Source organism: Strongylocentrotus purpuratus, unplaced genomic scaffold (genome assembly GCF_000002235.5).
Source record: "Strongylocentrotus purpuratus isolate Spur 01 unplaced genomic scaffold, Spur_5.0 spur5_scaffold_7, whole genome shotgun sequence".
NCBI classification, from domain to species: Eukaryota; Metazoa; Echinodermata; class Echinoidea; order Camarodonta; family Strongylocentrotidae; genus Strongylocentrotus; species Strongylocentrotus purpuratus.
The window spans coordinates 3,534,217-3,547,678 of NW_022145613.1; the positions used below are offsets into that span (position 1 = coordinate 3,534,217).

The 13,462-nt window shown below is 36.9% G+C and overlaps 1 protein-coding gene across 1 annotated transcript; it reads right to left on the reverse strand.

The window, feature by feature from the left end:
• Positions 1-1,819: 1,819 nt before the first annotated feature.
• LOC115918049 (cholesterol 24-hydroxylase-like) lies at positions 1,820-13,177 on the reverse strand. The gene is made up of 7 exons (XM_030974030.1): positions 12,913-13,177; positions 9,724-9,796; positions 9,089-9,173; positions 8,539-8,649; positions 4,902-4,990; positions 3,718-3,784; positions 1,820-3,292 (listed from the first exon to the last, which is right to left on the reverse strand). Exons 1-7 carry the CDS (start codon positions 12,944-12,946, stop codon positions 3,146-3,148), a joined length of 606 nt encoding a protein of 201 aa, XP_030829890.1. The 5' UTR covers positions 12,947-13,177; the 3' UTR covers positions 1,820-3,145.
• Between the last annotated feature and the right edge of the window lie 285 nt (positions 13,178-13,462).

The following is a 13,462-nucleotide window of genomic DNA, read 5'->3' on the forward strand; positions in this document are numbered from 1 at the left end:
TACACATAACATTGCTTGGAACACTTGGTAGCTCTATTTTGCCTTCTTTTGTCATTTATATAATCTATTCATACAATAATCATTTGAATTTGCCCAAACAATATTGCAATAATTTAATTGTGATAAAAACAATGCATTGTATATCATTAATAAAATCTTATAAGGGAAATGTTTTAATTTGAATAAAATACCAACTACTTTCCAGAGTTTATTACATATACAACGCATGAATAACTAGTTAACTATACCATCAAATTGTTATTATCAAAACATTATAATGCGATAATCTAATCATAACAATTTAAATCCTATTTATGATCGTAAAAATGCATGAAGTATATCAATACACAGATGAATAATGTTGTATCTATACTTAACTAAAATTGTCACTCTTCATTATAGAATAACTGAACCAATTAAATCAAAGACTCAAACCAATGAAATAAATGAATCAAACGTTAAGTAAAATTACAATATTACTTCAACTTCTGACATTAAAAGGAATCAAGATAACAGATATAGAAATGTAAACAAATGCTTTAATTTGTCATACCTCCAACAAGCACAAGAACTATTTCTCAATCCGAAACCTGGTCAATCAAACCCTTCCCATGGAGGCTGTCATCTTATTTGTTTACAATGGAGTATCCCCTCTTACACAGCACAACGCAGTCTTGACTGACTTTTACCCAAACATATCTATCTATAATCAAATCCCTCCAAACTTCCCTCAGTGCATTATACTCCAGCTACAGTATTCAATACCATAACTAAATAACAAAAGTACATTTAAATATGTATATACACTCATCAACATTAAAATAAACACAAGACACTCCAGTGACGGATCCAGGGGGGGGGGGGGGGGCCCGGCCCCTTGAGAAAAAAAATGTTAAAACACGTGATTTTTACCTTTTTGGGGGGTTGGGCCCCCCTTGGCACTCAAGGGGGGGGGGGGGTGTAGGGGTGGGTGCAAATTTTTAAATTTCCCAGGACCAAAAAAAAAAAAAAAAATGTGCTCACTACCCCCCCCCCCCCCCACTGAGCGACTTTTCGGCCGGTGCGATTTTCAAATTTTTGGGAGCAAAAAAAAAAAAAGTTGGGCCCCCTCCCCTAAGAAATCCTTGATCCGCGCCTGAGACACTCTGCCTTACATAGTTTACAAGTCACTACAACGAAAAGACACATGGTCATCAATGCACACAATCTACATGTATGTACATTGTGTATTATGTACTAGGCCACACACTGTATGTGTTCATGACCTCTAAACAGTGATGCGATCCCTTCACTTTCCTTTATCCATCTGTTCTAATGATAATGTGATCACAAGCTATTTTTGCATACATAATGAGCCCTTTGACCTATGACCTCATGACTCCAACATCTAATCTATTCATTGGCTCTGCAAGTTACATACATGACCAAAGTTTGGTAGGAATCCATCAGTCGGTTCTTGACATAACGCAATCACAAGCTATTTTTGCATACATAATGACAGACCCCCTGTGACCTTTGACCTCATGACCCCAAAATCTATTCAATTCATTGGCTCTGCACGTTACATACATGACCAAAGTTTGGTAGGAATCCATCAGTCGGTTATAGAGATAACGCGATCACGAGAATGGGACGTACGTACGTACGGACGGACGGACGGACAACCCGAAAACATAATGCCTCCGGCTACTTCGTAACGGAGGCATAAAAATCAATTAACATACCTCGACCGAATTACGAAATGTTTTGGATACTCTACGGTAAAACTCTGATTGTCAATCACCTCTCCTCACTGAGTTGGTTGAACAATGCCCTAAACTTTCTTCCCAAACTGCCTAATCACTCTCTTAATATCCTTCCGCCTAAATCAATTATTTAGTCTTTCTGCAACCTGAATATTTCTAAACAAAGATATGTTTAATAAAACATACCATCAATAACCTACATCTCCATAAGCAATCCAGATTCAGTATTATTACAACTCTCTCAATTTGAACTATTTAGTTTGTGGATTTTGAATATGCGTATAATGAGGCAAAGTACACAGGCCCCTCTCTGTCTAGTCTAAGATGACCTTAAAGATAAAATCAAGTTTTCTCACTATACCACAATAGTTGGGTTAGAGTAACCCTTAAAGAGGCCTGCGGTATCATACTATCCCTCTCTCCCCCCTTTACATTGTGTATAGGTATTGCAGGAGAGTTTTTGCGATACTTGACTAGAGATCCATATAATAAAAATAATAATGGGTTCTTGTATAGCGCTCATGTGAGTCAGATTTGACCCTCCTGGCGCTCCACAGGTTTGAGTTCTGGCACTATTCTGGCACTATACTTGTGTTGTCATGAAAAAGCATCTTCATCTACATTACTTCTCCTTTAAGGTGCATAAAGGGTACCATATCCCGAGTGATCCAAATATCATGGTACCTTGAGTTAGTATGTGCACAACTGCACAATGATTAGTGGTTAGAGTGCTCCTAATGGGGCTTTCACATATACACTCCGGGGCCCGTACGGCGAGTAAAACCAGCCGCAAAGTTCCTACGGGGGCCGGGACAGTTTTTAAAGCTGTACAGGCGCCGTGGTGCTGAGTTGGCTGCTCCCAATTCTCCCAGCGTTTTTATCTGACCGTTAGGCCGTAGAAAGCCTGCAAAGGGTCCGTAGGGCACCTCACAGGTTCCGTGCGGGCTCCGGACGGTGCCCGGACGGGCCCCCCATGACTTTGTTGGGTAAATTCAACAAATTCAACAAATTCAGCCCGTAAGCTTACCGGCCGGCACCCTGCCGAGGTGCCTTGCATTTCACTCTACCATTTTTCACCGGGCACCTCACGGGCACTGCAGAATATGTGACCACACATGCTGTAGAATGTATCGGAAGGTTCCTGTACGGTCTCTAAATCCACGGCAAGCCGCCGGATAGGGAAAATCGTACAGGGCCCGGTTTATTTGTGACATAGGCATTAGCGAGTGTAGTTAAAAATAATACATCAAATCCCCAATATAAAACAATATTATCTGTCCTCACACAATGTGCCCTAATATCATTGTGATGTCACAGGTTTATCATTGTGATGTCACAGGTTTCTCATCCTGATGTCACAGGTTTTGTTATTGTGATGTCACAGGTTTTTCATTGTGATGTCAAATGTTTCTCATTGTGATGTAACTTTTGCAGCCATCTTTGGGCTTGAAAGTGAGCGTCTCTTCTACAAACTCAAAGCTCTGGTTGGGTACAAGTTGGAATTCCAGTTGCTGAATGAGCTTACATATGACCACCTTGGATTCAATCTAATAGGAATACAATCAAAATTACAAAAGGAATCTTCATCAATGGTTGAAAATATATCCTAGTTGATGGATACAAAAAACAATTGAAAATATGTTTGTTTCGTTTTTCATTCAATACCATTACAAGAGATGAGAGGAAAACAAATATAGATTATGAACACATCAAACATTTCTGTTCATCTGATGACTGTTTCCAGCCGACAGCCCTCATAAAGCATGATTCATATGAAACGCAAATAATATGATAATTTAATGTCAAGTTATGTTCACAATTCCATAATGCAAAAAAGAGGTATGGGATATGCAAGTTCCTTAAAAAAATCATGTTTTACAACTATTCACTGCTATGGGATTTATATTGTCCATGAGGGGGGGGGGGGGGGGGTCCGGCTTGTAGATTGAACTACTTTGACTGATTTACTCACCATAGCAAACGTCTGGCCAATGCAGGATCGAGCACCCAGAGAAAATGGCATGTACGCAAATAAGGGGCTGCATGATCAAAAAAGAAAGTTCATAATATAAGATAATAATACAGACAGTTGGTCAAGGCCACAGGTTTCGTGGAGAGAAAACAAAATTGGTTTTTTTCTTGTTTATCCTCTTGCACTAGGACTATATTTACGGTTAGATTCCTCCTATTGGCTTTGAAAGATATTAGTACAACATAGGTTGGGGTCATTCCAATCACCAGAATTTTTTTTTTAAATCAAAATTTTACCTTTAGTCTGACTTGAGATTTATTAACATGTTTATAATACGATTATTGAGACGTCATTTTTCAAGTGTGTGTCAATAATGTGACCTAGCACCAACAAACCATCAAAAAGTTGCCAGATTAAAAAAAAATTATTTTGATACTTTAGGTCTGATTCTAAGCCAAGATTCTCGGCTTTAAAATCAAATATTTATTATTCATCAAATTCCCTAACCCAACTAAAAAAGAGAAAAATGTCTGTTCTGAAACAATATTACTTGGAGAAAGCATATTGTGTGAGATGACAACAAGAGGATTAAAACTCGATACAAATTTCTGAAAAGGGATAATGGATTGTCCTAAATCTTGTAACAGATCAGTTAGGCACATCCCGTTCTCTATTTTGTCTATGTATCAATACAACAGCTTACTCTATTTCAAAGTTATAGGAGATATAAGTGAGACCAGTGGGCCAGGGTTGTAAAGAAATGAAAATTACAACACTAGACAGACTCAAAATCAAACAAACATAATATAGGTCAACAACACACTGCCAAAATACCTTTTTGAAATAAGATAAAGAGTACATTCTTTCACAAAATGTAAGTAGAGTACAATTTGACTATCCTGCAGGAATACATATATATTTAACCCAAACTGAAAATCACACCATGTGACTGTTTTGGGGTTTGGTGTTGCCGGGTCACATATATAAGTACCATTCTATTTATATGTTTTTCATTAAATTTAATTTTAGAAGGTCAGAGATCATCAAAACAAAGCAAAGAAATGGTTATGAAATATATTAATAAATTTCCCTGATTGTTTTTTTTTTCTTCTCCAACTAACACTAATAAATATCCCTGAACATATCAGGTTTTTCTTTCACATTATGATTGATTTTATTCCTACCTGTCTTCATCCCTTGTGAATCTTTCCGGATCAAACTTCTCTGGATTCTTGAAATGCTTCTCATTCCTACCCATTCCATATATCGGCACCTGAATAGAAATTGTAAAACATGCTTTGATTAATAGGCTACCATATCTTTATTACTTTCATAATCCTACACATTATAATACAAAATTATGGTAAGCAATACAGAAAGGAAATACAGAGGAAGTTATCATGAACACTGCTTATGACAACCTCTAGTTATATCAGTTAATTTTGCTGGTCCCATTTATTTGTATTCTGTTCTTTTTCATCCCAGATTTAAAACAAGGGAAATGCTCTCGGCGGTCTCGCCTGAATTACGCAATTCGATATGATGAAAAATTGAGGTTGGGAAATTATTTATAGGCAGGGTGGCCCATTAGCAGCCCCCCCCCCCCCCCACAAAAAAAAAAATGAAATCCTCTGAATATAATCAGCATTTTGAACTGAATATCGGCTAAGAATCATCAGGAAAATTATTTACTAGAATTTGTACCAAGATTGATAACTTTAATGGCATATGAACAAATAATAAAAAGTGATTTATTAATTCTCATATTAAGTTGTGAAAACATAATCCAAGTCTACTGACCTCAAATGGCCTTTGACCTGGACTTTGCATCATATGATTTGTGATACTTGATAACCCCTATGTTCAAGTTTCATGGAATAGGAATGTATACTTTCAAAATTATGATAACAATTCAAAATCGTAACCTTATGTTAAGTCTTGATGTTGATGCCACAACATAGTCTAAGTTTGTTGATCTGAAATTCTACTCACATGATTGGGGATACTTGGGGATAACCTTTTAGTCTAAGTTTCATTGAATAACTAGATGGAACTTTGACTGCGCGCAGTAAAAAATGATGCCTCCGCCATAGAGCAATTTTACAAACCAAAACGGAAGCAACTTTTAAAATTCAAGTTTGATTGTAATCCATCTGTCATCTTTAATAATGCATTCACAAGCTATATATAGGCATTCTTTATGAGCCCCATGACATTTGACCTGATGACCCTAAAATCTAATCAGTTCATTGGCTCTGCAAGATACATATACATGTCTTGAGTTTGATAGTAATCTGTCTTTTGGTTCTCATGATAACGTGATCACAAGCTATTTGTGCTACATAATGAGCCCTATGACCTTTGAACTTTGACCTTGTGACCCCAAAATCTAATCAGTTTATTGGCTCTGCAAGATACATACACGACGTTATCTCTAGAACTGATTGATGGACCCACGTTTGGCAGGAATCCATCAATCGGTTCTTGAGATCTATTGAGAGCTATTTTGCATGCATAATGAGCCCTGTGACCTTTGACTTTGTGACTCCAAAATTTAATCAGCTCATTGGCTATGCAAGATACATACATGACCTGAGTTTGGCGGTAATCCATAATTCGGTTCTTGAGATAACGCAATCACAAGCTATTTTGCATACATAATGAGCCCTGTGACATTTGAACTTTGACCCCAAAATCTAATCAGTTCATTAGCTCTGCAAGATGCATGATTCAAGTTTGGCAGTAATCCATCAATCGGTTCTAGAAAAAACGCGATAGCGAGCTATTTTGCATACATAATGAGTCCTGTGACCTTTGACCTTGTGACCCTAAAATCTAATCACTTCATTAGCTCTGCATGATACATGCTTGATCCAAGTTTGGCGGTAATCCATCAATCGGTTCTTGAGATAACGCGATCATGAGAACGGGACGTACGTACGGACAACCAGAAAACAATGCCTCCGGCTACTTTGTAGCGGAGGCATAAAAACTTACTGGTATACTTCTAAAATTATATTAAAGATTCAAAAACTTAACCTTAAGTTAGGTTTTTGATGTTGAGGCCGCCGCCGCCACCGGAAAAGCGGCGCCTATGTCTCGCTTTTTACTACGCAGGCGAATGGATACAAGAATGTAATTTCTTTGGCCATAAGTAATTTGTTGAACTGCAACTTGCTCATGTTACTCCTGTACTGAGGAAGTCATCCCTAGATCGTGATGAGATGAGCAGCTATCGACCTATATCTAACCTGCCTTTCCTCGCCAAAGTCCTTGAAGAAAGTAGTAGCCAAAAGACTGACATCACACCTTGAGAGACCATGCAGTCTCCGTACAAGGGCTTCACAGCGTGGAGACTGCTCCTTTGAAAATATCTTATGACATCTTGAGGGCAGTCGACAAGAAGAAAGCAGCTATAGTAATTCTTTTTGGACTTATCTACTGCATTCGATACGATTGATCACAAAGTCCTTCCCCAGAGGCTGCAACGGGACTTCAAGCTCGATGACGCTGCCCCTGAATGGTTCAGGTCGTATCTTCACTGCAGATGACAGGCTGTGAAAATCAATGGAACTGTATCGGATGAAGCTTCCTTGACCTATGGTGTTCTGCAGGGTTCCTTCCTTGGACCTATAATCTTCATGTTGCACACTTACGTAGCCCGTCAACATGGTCTACAAGTCCACTTCTATGCAGATGCCCCTGAATGGTTCAGGTCGTATCTTCACTGCAGATGACAGGCTGTGAAAATCAATGGAACTGTGTCGGATGAAGCTTCCTTGACCTATGGTGTTCTGCAGGGTTCCTTCCTTGGACCTATAATCTTCATGTTGCACACTTCCGTAGCCCGTCAACATGGTCTACTAGTCCACTTCTATGCAGATGACACTCAGCTGTTTGATCTAAGAGTGGCAACTGATGAAAAGGCCATAGCTGCCTGGATGACCGCCTGCCTTGCCGATATCCGTCAATGGATCGTGAAGAATTTCATGAAACTCTATGAAGACAAGACCGAATATCTCATCATCTCTTCAGCAAACATGAGGAACAAGATCAGCTTCATGGACCTCCAAGTTGGCAATGTGTCCGTCTCTCCTATGGTAAGCACCTGTAACCTTGGCTCTACTTCGATCAGTCCATGGAAATGGACAGGCATATTTCACAGGTATGTCAGACTGTTTGCTTCCAGCTTCGTAACATTGCATCTATTAGACCATTGCTTACGAGGACGGCAGCAAAAAGCCTTATCCATTCACTAATTTCCTCAAGACTTGATTTCTGTAACAGTCTTCTAGCTGGCCTTCCTTCTGCAATCTTGAACAGACTTCAAGCAGTACAGAATGCAGCAGCTATTGGGCTGAGGAAGCATGATCTCATCTCTCCTGTCCTGGCTGAGCTGCATTGGCTTCCTGTCAAGAGCAGAATTGAATTCAAGGTCCTGCTGCTCCTTAGGCGATTCATTATCAGATCCCAGGATACTGTATGTGTCCTCTTTAATTGAGCGGCGTCACCTTCGCCCTGGACTTCGCTGATCTAGCCTTACTCTCCAGATGCCCATTACTCATCCCAAGGGATATGGAGACCGGGCATTTTCCTCTATTACTCCTCGCCCGTAGAACTCCCTCCCATCATTTCTCTGCGAAATTGACAACCAGGACCACTTCAAAGCTTCGCTCAAGACTCGGATCTTCCTTCAGACATTTAAATGTTAACTTTATTGGAGGAGCTCGATCGCGCCTTTGAAAGTTTTTTAAAAACAGATATATGGCGCCATACAAATGATGTGAATCGTCATCATTGACTGTGGATATACATACTTACCATTACAACACTGCCTTTAGGTACTTTGTATCCACATATATCCATCTCATGAGGTAAAAGTCTATGCAAATGACCAACAGGAGGGTTGATTCTAAGAGTCTCTTTCAAAACCTGAAAAAGAAGACAGTCAATAATATACATTTGCTAAGAACTTTCAGCATTCTATCGTTGTAGATTAAAAATGGATTTCCTCAAAGATGAAGGGAAACTTAAAAATCATACATACATATCCTGTAAATAAATGCCCTGTAAGGTAACAGGCATATGAAATAAGGTTCAAAGCTCCTGAGTATGCATGTTTGAGAAGTATATTTATGAACTAGGAAATCCAGAAGTTTAATCAGTAACAAATTATAAACATTGATGCTACAGCAAGGCCTTCACAAACGGTTGCCATAAGTAAGATACCACTTTTTTTTAAATTGTAAAAAACAACAACATAGTATTGGGTCTTCATCGGACATTGTTTTTGTGAATGAAACTTTAGTCCTACAGTTCATAACAAAAAGTTTAACCTCTTGATGTAAAAAGAAAAGAATTACAGTCTTACCAAGGTTAGATACTTCATCTTGCCGACATCTGAATATTCAACATAGTTTCTCCCTTTCAATACAGTATCAATTTCATCACGGAGTCTGTGTAAAAATAAAAAGATCAAAAGGATTTATAAATATCCTTTAGTTTTAATAAATTGATTTCTTTAGGATCAGCAGGTATCAGTAATATTTCTACTGAACAAAAAAAATCACAATAATTGTTAACTGAGAAGGTAAATTAAGCAAATTGATGAATACCAGAAAAAGTTTCTAAACGTGAGTTTAGTAGTATATCAGAAAATTGTAATAAAGGTAATTTTGACTTGGATCAGAAAATAAAACAGCAAAGGTGCCCGAAAGAAGCAATTCTATTTGTCAATATAAATCTCTGATACCCCTACAAAAAATTCATCATTTATAACTTCATCAGCTATTGCAATTAACAAAAAAAATTAAAAAACATGAGGTCTGATAAGGAGAAAAAATCTGAACCATTATTGTTTCAATCCCTAAAAATAATCCTGATCGCACTTATATACAATAATTTTGTGGTATAAAAAAAAATTATAAGGGAGGTACATAGTATGTAAGGATATGGTACCATTAGATTTATAGGGGAGGTACATCTATTTGAAGATACCATACTTACTTTTTCATGACTTGAGGATTTCTACCAAGATGAAGAAGAGTGAAGGAGAGAAGATTGGCTGTTGTTTCCTGACCTGGTGGGTACAAATATCATTGAAATGTATTATCTTTCAACATTGTAGCATTCAACAATAGATGGTAGATATAAACACCAATCTACAAATTACAAAGAGATCAACCTGACTTCCAAAAACATCCCTGTCATGTTATATTTACACAAATTCTGTTCATATATAAAGTGCGACCCAGAAAAAAAACAAAATCGAGAGTTAATGATGTTTTATCATAACTTAATCTCAATTATAATTAATAAATGACACATATTTTTAAAGCTTAGATCCTCCTCTTTCATTTGATGCAACTCATATGATGCACATTTCATGCATGAGTGATTAAAAGCAATTTGAAGGAAGGAAACCAAAAAGTCATTTGGCGGGCGGTATCTGAATTTCGAAGAAATATTCACATTTCTAGAAAGTTCAGTTTCTGCCCTTTCATATGACACCTCAATCAGGAAAAATGAGCAAGGAATAACAAAGTTCTGTTTGTTCAAAGTGATGCTTTCATTTCCATGATTCAATTAAAAAAGTTTGTTTTCACTGGCTGCCTGCCGTAGCAACAAGCAGGATCGACAAAAGACTTAACTCCATTTCATTGACAATCAGCCACGCATGAAGTCTTTCGTCTATGTCTGATCGTCAACGAAATGGAGTTAAGTCTTTATCAATTCCGTTTGTTGCTACGGAAGGCAGCCAGTGAAAACAAATTTGTGTAATCACTTTATGGAAATGCAAGCATCACTTTAAGCAAACAGAACTTTCTAGAAATGTGAATTTTTCTTTGAAATTCAGATACCGCCTGCCAAATGACTTTTTGGTTTCCTTCCTTCAAATTGCTTTTAATCACTCATGCCTGAAATATGCATCATATGAGTTGCATCAAATGAAAGAGGATCTAAGCTTTACAAATATGTGTCATTTATTAATTATAATTGTGATTAAGTTATGATAAAACATCGATAATTCTCGGTTTTGTTGTTTCTGGGTCGCACTTTATAGTCTTGTTTTGAGGCCCCTTAAAATCTACTGTCTGATTTCTTTAATTTCAGTCAATATTCAGTTTTATTACAGCAGGGTTGCGCCTTCGTCAACAAAGTGCTATCCGAGGGCCTGGCATAATAAAGGAACAATACATAACATTTGCACACTCTATAAGTATAAATTGCACACAACAGCAGTTATAAAACATAAGAAACTTGGATTATGAATGGTGACAAATGACTGATTATACACATACCGTAAATAATTAAATTAAATAAATTGTTTAAAATATTAAAATAGAATGTTTGCTGTCGTTCTATAAAAAGGGGGACTGCGCCATGGAGCAATTTTACAAACCAAAACAGAAGCAATTTTTAAAATTCAAGTTTGATTGCAATCCATTAAAAGGTTCTCAGAATATTGTGATTGAAAGCTACGCTTCATATACATGTTTGACCCTTAATCTTTGACCTCATGAACCCAAAATCTAATCAATTCATTGGCTCTGCAAGATACATACATGACCCAAGTTTGGCGGGAATCCATCAATGGGTTCTTGAGATAACGCGATCACAAGCTTTTTTTGCATACATATTGAGCCCTGTGACCTTTGACCTTGGATCTTGTGACCTCAAAATCTAATCAGTTCATTGGCTCTGCAAGTTACATACATGATCCAAGTTTGGTGGGAATCCATCAATGGGTTCTTGAAATAACGCGATCACAAGCTATTTTTGCATACATAATGAGCCCTGTGACCTTTGACCTTAGATCTCGTGACCCCAAAATCTAATCAGTTCATTGGCTCTGCAAGATACATACATGATTCAAGTTTGGCGTGAATTAATCAATCGGTTCTTGAGATAACGCGATCACAAGAACGGGACGTACGGACGGACGGACGGACAACCCGAAAACATAATAACGTAGTAACGATACCTTTTCATAATAATAATATTATAATTAATAAAGATAAAATAATAATATAATAATGATGTTAGTTACAATTGTAATTATAACCATAATAATAATAACAATAATAATAATCATAATAATAATCATAAAATTTATAATAATAACAATTATAATCAAGCTCAAGTTCAAGTTCAAATTATCGATACTGGTTAAATGTTATATACATATGTATATAATGTGTACCGCAATACCATGTAACACAATAAATTTCCCTTGTTAATAATAATAATAATAATAAGACTATAATAGCAATGATAATAATGCAATACATTTTCGATACTTGTAAAATTTATATATATATGTATATACCATGCAACACAACAAATTTCCATTGTTAATAATAATAGTATTAATCATAATAATAATAAGACTATAAAGCAATGATAATAATGCTATACATTATCGATACTTGTAAACTCCTATAGTCATTCCACCTAACTTGATATACATTTATATTATTTTCGATGCATGACTATATATTTTTTTATTTATTGTTAATTGTTTATTTTTGTTTACTGTCAACTCAAAAATTCATTCATTTGATTTTTGTATGAGCGTATTATGTTAAATATATGTGTATCGCAATACCATGTAACACAATGAATTTCCATTGTTAAATGGACAATAAAGATGAACCTTATCTTATGAACCTTACCTTTGTAGCGGAAGCATAAAAAGTAAAATATAAACAGTTGGATTACATTTGCAGTCTGTTCTAAGATAGCATGTATTGTAGGAATTATTTCACATAAACACAATTTTTCTCACACTGACATTTATATCAACTTCCTTGCTAACCTTTCATACTGTAAAAGCAGATTTACCTCATAAACTTTGGAAATAAACTTCAGAAATAGCCTATAATATGCAAAGCGGTCAACCATCTCTTTTGGAAAATCAGTACCGATGCATCCTTAGTAGGCATAGTACTATAACGGTGATTTGTGGAAGTGTGTTAAACGTAAAATGTGTAATCAGGTTTTTATAGATACTGTATATTGTCAATCAGATCCCATCCACGTCTGGATACCAACCTTTAAAGTCGTCATCTGAAAGATGAACTTGAGTTTTGAGTTATCAGAATTGGATTAAGGGTGCATGGCGACAGACAGCTGACCACTAAATCAGTTTATTATAAGAATAAGAAAAGCAAGATGGTGCACAAAAAAACTTACCAGCTCCGAAAAAGGTAACGAACTCATCGACCATATCTTCTAAGTCAAAGTCTTTGATTCCTTCCAAGTTGTTTGACTCCTGGAGGATGTAAGTTAGAATGTCTTGAGGAACTTGGTCACCCCGTCTAAGAGCATCTATACGAGCCAAGATGCAACGCCGACCCACCGCTCGGATCTCATTAGCTGCAGCTCGAACCTCATGTTTGTATTTGATGTCTTTGGGAAGGATGCTGTACTGTAAAGTAAGAATACATTAATAAACACATACATTATTCATACAGTAGGCTTGCGGGTGCACCATGGAGAGAGAGAGAGGGTTGAGAGGAGTCCTGAAAAGACTCAGACTCTGTAATCTTTCTTGGAGGTGTGTAATCCTGAAAAGGACTGTTTTGTTATCTTTCTTAGCTTATAGCTCTAAGGAGAAATATCCCAATCGCTGAGTCTGAAGCTGGTTCTGTGCTCCTTGAGTCTTGTTTCCAGATTTCTCCCTGTTTCACCAATGTAGATTTTTCCACTTTCGCATGGTATTTTTGTAGACACCAGCTTTCTT